A 14,285-nucleotide genomic window follows, 5' to 3' on the forward strand; every position below is an offset into this window, starting at 1 on the left:
CTCCTCCCTGGGCACTGAGGTCCAGCCTGGGCGTCCCTCTGAAGCCACCATGGGGTCGAGGGCCCCTCTGGAGCGCGGGCTGTCTCAGGTGCCGCTTGCGGTACCCCCTCTGGGAAAAGGGAGGAGAGAGGCCCTGTCCACTGCTCGGGCCCCGAGGGGCTCAGACAGAGCGGGAGGGTGAGCGAGGCTCACGGGCAGCCCTGCAAGGAAGCTGGGTCCCGAGGCAGCCTGGGGCGAGCCTTCCCCAGGCACGACTGGGCACTGCTCACTGTCCAGTTCACCCGGCTTGTCTGAGGAGAAGAAGGGCCTGACACCTCGGAAGGTCACGTGAGGACAGTGCATGTGAGGAAGGGCCCAGGCTCCGTCCACTCGGGCCCCTGGTCACGCAGACCAGGCAGTGACCCGGGGGCCTCAGGGCCCGGAACCAGCTCCGACGGTGCCCCTGCCCAGAGCCCTCTGAGGGGAGGCAGAGAGAAGCGGCACGTCCCAGATGTAGACAGGCTCACACTGTCTCCCCGCCACCTACACAGGGCAGGGGGCAAGGGGATGAGAGGCAGCCCAGCAGGACTGCTGTGCGGGGGGCCCGCCTGGGGCTGCCTGAGGCACCAGGACGGCTGGAAACGCCAAGGCTGCGTGAAGGTGGAGGGGACCGTGAGAAGGAACGTGGGGGCCTGTATTCTCTGAGAGCGCCCCCTGCTGACAGCTGGCAGGGACACCACACCTCAGTCCTGTAGCCGCAAGGAGCTGGGTGCTCACCGCCAAGAAGCGTAAGCCCGGGCACGGGTTCCTCCACAGGGTGTTTGGATGAGAACACAGCCCTGCTGACACCTTGATTCCCACCTGTGACTTCCTGAGACCAGAGACCAACCATGCCAGGTAGAATTCTCACCTACCAAGCTGTGAGATAACAAGCGGCAGGCCGGGGGCAGGCGGGGGTGAAGCTACCGAAAGCCACTCGGCTTGTAGCAACCAGTCGTGCAGCAACAGGAAACTCATAGGCTTGGTCACTAAGAGTTTTCAAAGAGGGACCCTCACTGTGCTATTTGGAGACACTAGGTGGTAGGGTGGGGGCATTTCAGCAGTGGCTACAGTCCCTACCCTGCTCCCGGGAGGCTTCTGAAGGGCCTCCTTAGGCCCAGCTGCAGCTGCCACCTCCCTGCTAGCAGCCTGATCCTTGGTTCACCAGCTACAGGCTTGCTGTGGGCAACCAGCTTGAAATTATTGGAGGGGGTGGCTTCTGGGTACAGACAGAGGGGAACAAAGGCCACAGGTCTGACAGGCCCTGTCTGACATGGTCCTGGTCAGCTGGACAAGCAGTCTCCCTCCCGTCTGACTCAGCTAATGACCTGTTTCATCCTGAGGGGACACAGTGCTACTTGTGCTGGGCATGCTCGAGGCCAGGATCGAGGAAGGCAGACACGGGCTGGCAGAGACAGGGACATTCCTGAGTCCCGTTCCAGCTTATAGAAACGGCTGCTGGAAACGCGGATTAACTCTGTGGCAGCTGTTTGCACTGATTTATGGCCCCTTGCGGACCCAAAGGCTTGCTGCCCCACTCAGCTCTGACTCCCAAAACGCAGCAGCCTTTTTCATTTTCAAAACGTTTTGAAAAATATTTGAAGTGCTCTCTCTGGCCATACACATTCTAAAAGCAGAATAGAAAATGTTAGCTTGGCCCAGTGCAAAGATGAAGCTGCCAGCAACGAAACAGTCCATATTTTAAAACAATGACTCGTGGGACTTCCCCAGTGGTCCACTAGTTAAGGCTTTGCCTTCCAATGCAGGAGGTGCGGGTTCGATCCTTAGTTGGGGAGTTAAGATCTCACATACCTCCTGGCCGAAAAACCATAAAATAACACAGAAGCAACATGTAACAAATTCAATAAAGACTTTATATATGGTCCACATTAAAAAAATCTTCAAGAAAAAATGAGACAATATCCTTAATCCCAAAAGTGGCTCTAACCGATGAATAAGAAAAAGACCACCAACCCAAGAGAAAAATGGGCAACATGAAAAGTTTCATACTCAGAAGAAACGCAAAGGGTGAACAGACACATGAAGAAATGTGCAATCTTGTCAATAACAGAAAAAATGTAAATGAAAGTCAGACAGTTATCATTTCTCCAGCAGCTATGTACAATGGGGCGAAAAATTTGTTCAAACATTTTGGAGAACAATCCAGCAATATCCACAAGGTGAGAGATGTTTACCGTAGTCTTTGGGAAATTCCACTTCTAGGGATTAATTTTACAGAACTCTGCAGAGACCTGTGTTGACTGCAGCTCAGTCGGTGAGAAGAAAAAATCCAAATCAAACTGGAATGACTCATTGAGGTCAATATAATTGAATAAACTACGCTTTTTTTTTTTCCCATTCACGTGCTGAAATATGATGTTGCCATCAAAAAGGGCAGATCAGACCTACTCCTCTTCATCTTTGAGGGCTGACATGAAAAGAAGCCAAGACATATATTCTTGGAGAAAAAGCAAGTTATATGAGAACACAAGTAATAGATGCTGTTTCTTTTTTTTTTAAGCACACATGTATTTGCACATGTATGAGAAGGGCCTGGAAGGATTGATTCCATACTTAAGATGGGCGGCCTCTGGGAAGAAAGGAGGGGGATCAACAGGTGTGAGAATCACCGACAATCAGGGACCTGCCTGCTGACAGAGGGGACTCAGGACCAGTTACTGTGCAGGCCTCGGGGAGAGCGGCCTTCCAGTCTAGCAATTCGTGGGGTGTGCTGGGTGGGGCAGGCCTCTTCTCAGAAGCACGACAAAAACAAGGAGGGGGACCCATAACCCATGAGGTGGAAAGGGCTAAACACTGGAGGTGTGGCTCCCCCAGAAAGAGCCCTGGACTGAGCTAGAGGTTCCCTCGCACCAGACCCCAGTCTTGCGGGGTGGGCAGGCCGACACCTGGGGGGCAGGGCAGGTAGCTGTCTCAGGGGTCAGCTCCTCACAAGCCCACTCGCAAGGTGTTGTGTGAAGCATTTTCCTGGTGGGTTCATCCAAACTCCAGCCTCCTGCACAAGAGCAGGGCTGGAAGCTGACCCTGACTCGGGAGCAACAGTGTTCAGGGCTGCACCGCTCTCCTCTTCGTCCTCCAAGACTCCAGGCCCTCCTACTAACCACCAGCTCTACCACGTGCCTCCCAGCCAGGCCCCGGGCGTGCTGTGGGACCAAGGAGAGGAGCTGAGAGCACCTGGGCTCCAGCTCCGGGCTGGGCCCCCTGCAGCGGGCAGGGAGGGCCAGGCCTTCCCCACGGCCCCCGCCAACCCCGACTTGAAGGGAAGGCAACCAACCCCCTCACGACAGATGAGCAGACGACTCAGAGAGGCCCAGTGACTGCCCGGGCCACACGGGCAGGGCTGAGATTTGAGCCCAGGCTTGTCAGTGCCAAACCCTGTTCTTCTCCACTACCATGTGTCACTAACCTCAAAAAGGACAGGACTTTCGTTTCCTCAATAAACTGTATGAGGCAGAGACTCCATGACCGAAGCAGGGACCCTGTCTGGACAATGCCATTGCCTGGACACCAGGGGGTGCCTGGGAGCAGGGCCAGGGCCCCGAGCTCATCCAGCGCGTCCTCGGCACAAGTGCAGGTGAAGAGAGGCGGTCCACGCAGGGGCCAGGAGCTGGATTCAGGAACCACTGGCCAAGATGATACCCCGAGGGTGTGGGTTCAGAATCCAGCTCTGCATGCAGCAGCTCTGTGTCCTTAGCCAATTAGACTCAAGGGACACTAGTAACCTCACCGCTCTGGGGGGTAACCGTAGTGCCTTTCTCACAGGGGTCATCGTGAGGATTAAATTAACTAATACAGTGCCTGGCACGCAGCCGGTGCTGCCAGGGTCAGCTACCCGAGCACTGACAAAGCGGCCCCAGAGGAACAGGGACCTGCAAGCTGCACAACACAGGGGTTGCAGGCAGACCCGGGGCCTGGGCCTTGACTCCAAGGCCTCTCTCGCTGTCTCCTCTCCCACCAACAGCCCTGTGCAGCTCCCCAAGGGCCGACAGCCAGCCCCCACCCCTGAGTGAGAGCCCCCCGGCTCAACCACACACACCCACCCAAGGCAGCTGCTCTGTGGGGATCATTTTTCCCAGGCTCTTCGGCAAGTTACTTTCTCTTTGCTTGGTGTCTAGATTATTCCAATTTAACCCAGCCCCCAACTGGCCTCCAAGATGAGTCCTGATTAAATTCCCACAAAACCCACAGGCAGAGACACTCGATCTGCAGAGGGCACCCCCCTTTCCTGGGGAGGCCCAGCATCAGATGGCCAACTGTTACCCCCCAGAGTATGCGTGTGGGGGAGCTGCCGGGGGAGCTGCCTTGAGCCCACAGCCGTCTCGGAAGGGCCTCTGCGCCCTCCACTAGGTGATCTGAGACCCTCTACCACCTGCTGACCCCAGGGCCAAGGACACACACCCACATCATCCAGTCACAGCCCAGCTTTCTCAGCCATTGCTCCAGCCAGTTTAGGAGCCGGCAAGAGCCTCGCCTGGGATTGTGTGGCCTGGGGCTGCAGGGCCAGGCCTTGGGCTGCAGGGCCAGGCCTTGGGCTCTGGACTTCTGCCTCAAAACCCCAGCCCTGGGCAGCAAAGCAGGTGCTTGTGAGAGACGAGGCCTGCAGATGCATGTCTAGCAATCTTGGCTGGTGACGCAGCCTCCCCATCTCCCCTCAGGCCTGCAGCAGGCAATGTTTAACCTCCAGGAAGCTCCTGTCCTTGGCTTGAACTGGATCCAAGTTCAAGGCCATCTGTGCCTCTGGTAAAGGGTGTGGGTGCAGCCCCGCCCAGAAGGCATCATCCATGTGGGAAACCTGTGGCCTAAGAACCCTGGGGTGGGTCCCTCTGTAAGCCTACCGACCTCATGCTATATGTTAGCTGGGCACATGGTTGCCCAGAATAAAGACCACAGTCCCCAGTTCCTTCGCACCTCAGTAGGTAACTCAGTTTTGGCCACTGAGATGTGAACAGAGCATCACCATAGCTTCTGGAACTTTTCCTTAAAAGATACCCAGAGCTGTTTCCCTTTGCTTCCTCTTTCTCAGTCCTTCTCTATCCTAACGTCTAGATTGTGGGTGTGGCTGGTGGAGTTTCAGCACCACCCTGGACCAGGAGGGGCCACACCAGAAGAACAAGGAGCTGGGGAAACTTCGGCTTTTACGTGAGAGAGAAATGAAGCCCGTCTCATTTAATCCACCCTCCCCCAGGTCTCTACTGTGACACCAACTGTCTGTGGTTTGGGACACACAGGTCTGAGGCAGGAAGGAGCCGGCCTCCCTCAGCAAGCTCTGAATTAGAAACGATGAACTCTGGGAGCATGGAACTGAGATGGTGCTGACCACGCCAAGGTCCTCAGGCAGGTGAGGCTGGGAGCTCCCCACAGCTCATGCTCTGCATGGAGATGGATGGCCGCCTCAGTCCAAGGGCTCCGTCTGCTCTCCCCAGGGGACCCTCCCCACGTGTCACAGCCCACCGGGCCACCCCCACTGCAAAGCAGGGGGCCTTGGTCCCTCCCTGCAGCGCCTCCTCCATACCGCCCTGTCTTCTGTGCAGCCATCCGGGATCTCTGAGGACAGGGAAAGCCACCTTGGCACAGGGGGGTGGTGACAACTCCCAGAAGCCTCTGCCAAGCCCCTTCTCCCAACACAAAAGCGGTGTCATTTGGACGGCTGCAATTGAGGAACTTAGAGGGTAATTACGGCCCTTTACTGCAGGGCTTCCAGGAGTAGCGGGAGTGGGTGGGGGCGGCCGGGGATGCACTTCCCAGAGAAGGTGCTCTGCATCTCACAGACGCAGCCTCGCCTTGGAGGATGGGATGTGGGAGCCAGCAGTGAACTGCCCCGGGTGGGCAGGAAAAGGCTCCAGGAAGCCCCAGCCACTGCCTGCCCTCCTGGAAGAACACCAGCCCGGCTCGGTGCACACGATAAGGAAAACCCCGGGCGCAGCGGTCACGGCCCACCCACACAATTCCTGCTGGCCCAGGACCAAGCCAGTCTTGAGACTTGGGTCAACAAGTTCTCGCTGGGCCCTCTAGTGGGACACCCCCGCGCTGACCTCTCTTGTGTTTGAGCTGAGTGGGGTCTGTCCTGTGTCCCCACTGGGGGCCAGTCACCCGCCCCTTACACCTGTGGGGGTCACCCTCTGCAACAGGATACAGGTGATGGCCATGACGATCCATCCCCAGGCCGTGTCTGCACTGCCTGTCTAACATGCATCCTCGTCTCACTTACTAGCTCACATACCTTCAAAGGCTGCTCATGAATGGGGTCCCCCACTGCCCGAGGTGTTCTGAGTTCCCCCACCCCTGACCGGTGGTCCATAAGTTGACACAAATACCCCCACTTCATCTCCCTCCCTGCTTCACTCCCACCTCTGCCCTGTCTGGGAGGCCCAGGCTTTCACCCCCTCAATACTTGCCCTCCCGAGAGTTAGTCCTGCTTCCTGTGCACCCTGCAGTCTCACCCCCAAACTCACGTGCTCACACACTAGATCTGGGCTCACCTTTGACCCCCAGCCCTATTTCTCTGCTCATAAAAACAAAGACAGACTCTTAAGAGCCAATCCAGTCAGCTCAGCCCTTTCCAGTGTAACAGGAGCAGGAAGAGTGGACCCCACTGCTGGGTGACCCCATGGGCTAAGGCCCAAGCTAAGAGCACTGCAGACATCATCCCAGGTACCCTGACCCTGGGCCCTGTGGATAAACCACTTTTTATCCATCTTACAGAAAACGGACAAGGTCAGAGCAAGTGACTTGGCCAAGACCACAAGGCAGCAAGATTTGTAACCAATCTTAGTCTGTCCCCTCCTCAAAGTCTGGGCATTTTGCTCTAAAAAAGCCCTCTCAGCGGTAGCCTCCCTAATCCCATCAGAAAGCATCACTCTTCTCATGGACGTGTTGCCTCTGCTGACCTGCAACTCTGCCCATTAACTGGGCCTTCTCATCTTTTACGGTCATCTCCTGTCCCTTCACAAATAGTTGGCATCCGACGCACACTCTTCCTAGAAAGAGGCAGATTTCCTTTCTAGAAGCATTGTTTGGCCAAAACATCACTACGGATCTTCCTTCTCCTCTAGGAGTACTGGTTGGATCCAGGGAAGGAGTGCAAAGAGAACAGAAATTGACACGGTCACTGATCACTCCAGACCCAAGGATGGAAGGACGCTAGCATGCTGAAGAAGCCTGCCTGCTTTGGGCCGTCTAGGAAGCCACGTCCTCTATGTTGTTATTCAGTTGCCCAGCCATGCCCGACTCTTCACGACCCCATGGACTGCAGCAACGCCAGGTCGCCCTGTCCCTCACCGTCTCCCGGAGTTTGCCCAAGCTCATGCCCATGCCCTGTGCTTCCTGGCAAAGGCCAACCACCCAGAGCAAGGGGCCTTAAGACCTCTTCCAGGATGGCCAGGTCCAGCACCCAGCTCTTGCGCAGAGCAGAGAACCAAGCAGGCATTGATTCCCCTGGCCAGGGTCCACGACTGTACCCATGCCAGGGGCTTACTAGATCCAGGGCCCTCTGACTACAGACATGGAAGTCAAGCTTAGGTGTTAGGAGTCGGGAGCCTGAGGGGGAGAGGCCTGGCTAGATTCTGACTGGGCGGTTTCCAGGCTGTGTGATGCTGGTACATCAGCGAACCTTTCAGGACCTCCTCTGCCACACAAGGAGGATGACCTGGCCCACCCTGATGAGCACCAGCAGGGAGAAGGTAAGAGGAAGGCTAAGCCCAGTGCTGGGCACGCAGGACATACCCAAAAACGCTGCTCCTCTCTGCCATGCTGGTCCTGTAAGCCAAGGCACCCAGCATCACGTGAACACACACTTGGGCCCAAGTCACCACCCTGGTCAGGGTTCAAGGCAGCCCCCGAGGCCACACACACGGGACCGAGATAGCAGGAACGGGGGCTGCCTGTCCCTCCTCAGAGATGAACCCTCACCCAGCCCCAGGGCCCAGGAAAAGCACTTAAAACAAAAAAAATTTTTTTTTAAGAACTCTATGCAGGGACTGTGTAGACAGGCGGAGAATTAAGAGCTCACTGAGCGTGAATCTTTCTGAAACGCCCTTCTCACATAAACAGACACCTTGGGAAGGCGGTCTGACATCTCTGGTGCTGCCCTGCCCGGGAACGCGGGGAGCATGAGTCCTCTGGGGCAGGAGCCGGCAGCTGGCAGGAGACACTCCCGCGGCTAAGTGGGAGGTGCCGGCCTGCAAGAATAACACGTACCCCTGTGAGGTCCAGCCGCCACATGACATATCTCCACGCGTTTGATTAAAGGCCTCTAATTTCTCTGTTTGTCTCTTTTGCCCAGTTACATAACTCCCCTTGCCTGCCTGCCGCTGAGCTGTTCACACACTTCTGCTCTCTAACCACTGTGTTATCTGGATATTTCATCACATGCATGGGTTTAAGACAACAAAACAAATCTGTCTTGATGTGGCTGGAGCTACTCCCCCAAAAAGCACCCTGGGGCTTTCATTACCTAACTCTGCCAGTCACGGAGGGAGAAGGAAAGGCCCTCCCCAGAATGTACAACTGCTTCCTGTGTCAAAGTGCTTAAAACGACCAGACCCCATCTCTCACCCAAGCAAGGACCGCCTTATGTCCACGAGGTGGGCCAACTGCCATCGGGGCCGAGCCACTGGAGTCCGTACCTTTCATGTAGGCCTCGATCTTCCGGATGAGCTCATAGGACTTGGACCGGTCAAGCAGGGTCCTGATGGCAGGAAGAGGGTCCAGGACAATGGTCTCCGGGTGGGCATCAATGTATTCCTGGAAGGAAAACACACTTCTTCTGGTTAGAGAAGGGAGACTGATGCTGCAACGGGGCTGACAAGCAAGATTTCATCCCGTGTGCCCTCCCCGCATCCATCCCTCTGTTCTCTGTCCTCCCACCAGGCCTGACTTCTGGCTGGGGCAGCACCTGGTCTCAGGACACAGGCTCCACTTAGCCCCACTGGGATCACATGACTTTGATTAGACCAATCAGCATTTTCCACCTCCTGGGGCTGCTGTCTCAGGAGAGGACATGTGACCAGAGTCCATCCAATCAGAGGTAAGCTCAGCACTTTTGTTGGGAATGCTGGGACACTCTCCCTCTTGGAGGACAAGAGGAAGCTGGGAGACTGGGCAGCTGGGAGCAGTCATCCTAAGATCTGAAGGAGGCAGGCATGATGGAGCCAAGCTCAAAACAGAGCCCAAACTGAGAAACCAGAGGTGAGAAAAGGAGAACCACTGGGTTCTGATCAGCTGGTTCAACTCCTGGATAGAGCCTCACCGGAAACCAGACCTGCTCCCAGGGTGGGTTACGCTCAGTGAGAGCGGCCAGGACCCTGCCCTGAAGGCTTCTGAGGCAGGGCTGGGGAGAGTGGGATGCCAGGATTCTGTAGGTCTGTGAGAAGGTGATGAAACACGTGACATAGGCCAGCCACCTGACCCTCGGGTGCCCACTCCAACAAGTGCTTATTAATACCCAATGGCACCCCACTCCAGTACTCTTGCCTGGAAAATCCCATGGACGGAGGAGCCTGGTAGGCTGCAGTCCATGGGGTCGATAAGAGTCACACCTGACTGAGTGACTTCACTTTCACTTTTCACTTTGGTGCATTGGAGAAGGAAATGGCAACCCACTCCAGTGTTCTTGCCTGGAGAATCCCAGGGACGGGGGAGCCTGGTGGGCTGCCGTCTATAGGGTCGCACAGAGTCGGACACGACTGAAGCGACTTAGCAGCAGCAGCAGCTTCACAGTAGACCATGGACAGGTAAGCAGAACTGTGATAAGATTAGTCTTTACAGTCTTCTTGGGGAAATAACATTAAGGCACATTAAGAACAAAAAACCATTATCTGAAACAGGAATTCAACAAAAGACACAGGAAGATGTTTCCAGGAAAAAAAACACAGGATCGTGGCCCTGCCATGGGGCACCTCTATGACTCAAGGAGCCCCAAGTCAGTGGGGGAGAGCAGCTTGTCAGGCAGACAAAGTAGAAGAGACCATCCCTCTGGCCCTAAAACTCTATGATGCTAAAGACAAAAGTGAGGGACACTGGCATTACAGGAGATGGGCTCAGAGAGGAGGCTGGCTGTAAGGAAGGCCATTCACCAGCTGTTGTTACTGTGGGTTGACTGTGCACGCCCACCCCCAGATCTGTTCAAGTCCTAACCCCTGGTCCCTGTGAACTTGACCATGTTTGGAGAGAATGTCTTTGGAGATGGAATCAAGTCAATGAGAGTGAAAGTGAAAGTCGCTCAGTCATGTCCTACTCTGCGACCCCATGGAATTCTCAGACCAGAACACTGGAGTGGGTAGCCTTTCCCTTCTCCCGGGGATCTTCCCAAACCAGGGATCGAACCCAGGTCTCTTGCATTGTAGGCGGCTTCTTTACCAGCTGAGCCACAAGGGAATCAAGTTAATGTGAGGTCATATTGGATTCAGATAGACCCTCATCCATCAACTGGTATCTTCAAGAGGAGGAAAATGGGGACCAAAGACACACAGGGAGAGGGCTGTGTGAAGACAGAGACTCTGAGTGAGGTCAGCTGCAAGGCAAGGATGGCCACAGCCACCACGACCCTCCCGCTCAGACCTTCAGAAGGAACCAACCCCGCAAGGATGGCCACAGCCACCACGACCCTCCCGCTCAGACCTTCAGAAGGAACCAACCCCGCAAGGATGGCCACAGCCACCACGACCCTCCCGCTCAGACCTTCAGAAGGAACCAACCCCGAAAGGATGGCCACAGCCACCACGACCCTCCCGCTCAGACCTTCAGAAGGAACCAACCCCGAAAGGATGGCCACAGCCACCACGACCCTCCCGCTCAGACCTTCAGAAGGAACCAACCCCGCAAGGATGGCCACAGCCACCACGACCCTCCCGCTCAGACCTTCAGAAGGAACCAACCCCACAGACACCCTGACTTCAGACTTTCAGTCTCCTCAACTGAGAGAATAACCTTCTGTGTTTTAGGCCACTTGGTCTATAGTACTTTGTTGTGGGAGCCCCAGGGAATAAACACACCAGCTTAATTCACCCTCCCCTCCAACTCCACAAGCTCCCTCTGTGAGGTCAGCAGAGGCCAGGGGGAAAAGCCATAATGCTTCTTTTCTAGCAAACCTTATCAGCAAAAAGAATGTGCCATTGGGATTATTCTTTTTTTTTTTTTTTCCCCCAGTGAACCTATTTTGGTTCCTAGGAATCATTTTTAAGAGCTCTCAACACAAAAGCCAGAGATTCATATCTCCCTCTCTGAAATCTGCTCCTGCCTGGTGTTCCATACCAGAGTATCTGGTGATGGGTTCATTGGTCTTTGAATTTTTTATTTTTAAATGTCTCTGCTCCCGAGGGGTGGCCAGTACAACACACATCTGAGGAGGCCGTCTTCCCGTCCTCACACCTGTGAAGTCCACGGCGCCTATACGCTCTCGCCCCGAGAAGGTCCTCTCCAGCACACGTCTGCAGACCCAAGTGCAGAAGAGAAGCTGCCTTCATGCCTCTTCTTCCTGAGAGCCTGGCCCGCTGCCCGGCTCACACAGACGGGCCAGCACTGGTAAGGCAGAGCCCACATCTGGACCCAGAGGGGACGGGGGACGAGCTCAGAGGTGTCCTTCAGGAAGGTCTATCCAGGGCTGTCCTCAGGCCAAGGAGCCATTCTCTCTCCTATGGCCGCAGCCTCACCTGTGCACCGGTACCTCTCTGCTGCCAGATCCCCAGAGGCAACTCCCACCATCGGCATGGTTCCTTCCCCAGAGTGTGTCCCTCAGAACTAGGCCTATACTGACACCAGGGCCTGTCACTCGGGAGACACCAAGACTGCAATATATGATACAATCAGACCATGTCCTCACGTTAAAAGGTCATCCACTCAAGTAAAGCAACTACATAGAGTCCAATACAAATTAATTATAAAAAATAAATAAAAGTGAAATGCTGACATTTTTAAAAAAAAATAAAGTTTGAAGGGTGAAATCTAAGAGAATAACGTAGGTAAACTTCGAGAGATTACTTGGAATTAGATTATGATGAACTTTATGATCAGGGCTTCCCAGGCGGCGCTAGCGGTAAAGAACCTGCCTGCCAACGCAAGGGGACATAAGAGATGCTGGTTCAATCCCTGGGTCGGGAAGATCCCCTAGAGGAGGGCATGGCAACCCACTCCAGTGTTCTTGTCTGGAGAATCCCACGGACAGAGGAGCCTGGAGGGCTACGTTCCCTAGGGTCACAAAGAGTCAGACACGACTGAAGCGACTTAACAGGCACACACACGAACTTCATGATTCAATTAAAGCAGACTAAACTCTACACTAAGGATTAAAGAAAAAGAAAAGGTTATCCACTCAACAAACTTCGCATCACCCACAGCGGCATCCTGTCCTGCAAACAATGGACAAATGACAGCCTTCGAGGGTTTCCCCTACTCGATCTGGCTGACGTATTCACGTTCTAAGTTACAAACGAAAAGTTCGTGATGCCCTCACCACCACTGCCCACCTCCCCATCCCCGAGCCCGCAGGGAGAAGCCTGGCACAGAGGGAAGAGCGAGGGACCGAGAAACCCCCGCCCCCGGTTGCCGTCATCTCCCACTGTCACCCTGGACGAGCCACTTGGCATCTCTCGTCTCGGTTTCCTTATCTGTGACTTGTGAGTCTAAGCTGGAGAAGCCTAGGAGCGGTGTTTATGCGTCATGCTTCAAGGCCACACATGAGGCTGCTCTGCAACAAGCCGGGCAGCCACGTGGTAGAGACACAACAGGTAACGACAGGGACACGCACGCTCCCTGCCTTCCTCCAAAGGGGAGGCAGCATCGGAGACGTCGCTTCCGCTTCTCCCCCAGCCACCAAGGGCCAGTAAACCATGACCCCTCTCCCCTCAAATATCCCCACTGCACTACCGAGAAGACTTGTCCACACAGTTGCCAGATAACACAAAGCTTGTTCTGGTCCCACTTTTGTTCATTTAGGGCAGTGGCCTCTATAGAGAGAACTCGGGCTCATTAAGATGTGAACTGAAGCCAAAGATGCTAGAAGAAACCAAAGTGGGAAAGATCTGACAAGCAGGCGCCAACAAGCTTTGGACCCGGGAGGACAGCATCAGGATTAAGAGAAGCATTATTCCTGAACACAACCTCTTTCAGGACAAAGAAGGAGTTTTTTCCAATCACCCCACTATCCACAAGCGGATTTTCTTCCAAGCCTTTCAGCTTATCTATTGTATCGCGGGCCTCATGCATTTTTCACAAGTCTCTTAGAATTACCAAACACACTGCTGGAAGGGTGAGTGGTCCGTATCATTTTATCAGCACTTGGAGGAATAAAGGCCCAAACCATCTCCATGGCAAATGGTAAACACATTTCTGTTAGAAGGCCTGTCTCGAACACCTAGAAAGGCATTCTGGAAGTTAACTAGGGGGAGCCTGGCTTTGAGAAGCCAAGGCAAAAGAAATGCAGAAATACACAGCCTGGGGTCAGCAGGGCCAGGGGAGGTTTGGATAATACTGACAAAGGGGCACAGACCAGCCAGATGCCCCCAAGGCCCAAGGGGTTGTGAAGCTGAGAGGGGCACCTGGCCCTCTGCTGGGCCGGGGTGGAGGCAGGCTGGGGTCGAGCTTTCCCTGCAGGGAATCTGAGCCGAATGAGAGGACTGAGATGAGCACAGGAGATCCTGTTTCCTCCGCATTTACAGCCCGGAAAGGAGCAGGACTGCAACACGAGGATTTGCTCTCCTCTGAAGACAAAATGCAGGTGGGAGTCCTGAGTTCAAATCCCGCCTCTGTCACTCTATGTCCGTGAAGAAGAACCTGGAATTAAATCTCTGATGTTCCCTTTCCTGTGGGTAAATGTACATTCTGAATAAAACCTGTCTCAGGAAACTGCGTGGACAGCGAGATGACAGATATGAAAAGGGTATGGGGAGTTCCCTGGGGTCTAATCGTTCACTGCCGTGGCCAGGTTCGGTCCCTGGTGGGGGAACTGCGATCCTGCAAGCTACACGGTGCAACCAAAATAAATAAAAATTCAAAAAAAAAAAAAGAAAGAGTTGGTAGATAGAAAACGAAAAGGAGGCCCATGACTCTGAGGCATAGAGACTCTTAGGGCCCAACCTGACTGGAGGCCTCTGAGACTGCTGTGCCCTGCCCCGTCCAGCAGACTGACGGCCCAGGCCAGAGCTGCACTTGGGGGTGAGCACCTGGGCTGCCCCAGGCTGGCCCATGGACCCTCGGGGCACGACACAATCCCCCGCCCACGGCAGCCACCCTCCAGGGCAGCTCGGGTCCTGACG

At 54.8% G+C, this 14,285-nt stretch overlaps 1 protein-coding gene across 1 annotated transcript in view; it reads right to left on the minus strand.

Annotated features, from left to right (window-relative positions):
* The window catches only part of ITPK1 (inositol-tetrakisphosphate 1-kinase), a 162,882-nt gene that overhangs the window by 33,434 nt on the left and 115,163 nt on the right, over nt 1-14,285 (minus strand). The window contains exon 5 of the mRNA XM_070357875.1: nt 8,661-8,778. Coding sequence (XP_070213976.1) covers nt 8,661-8,778 — 118 coding nt within the window. The remainder of the gene's footprint in view (nt 1-8,660; nt 8,779-14,285) is intronic.

Source organism: Bos mutus, chromosome 21 (assembly GCF_027580195.1).
Source record: "Bos mutus isolate GX-2022 chromosome 21, NWIPB_WYAK_1.1, whole genome shotgun sequence".
Classification (NCBI taxonomy): domain Eukaryota; kingdom Metazoa; phylum Chordata; class Mammalia; order Artiodactyla; family Bovidae; genus Bos; species Bos mutus.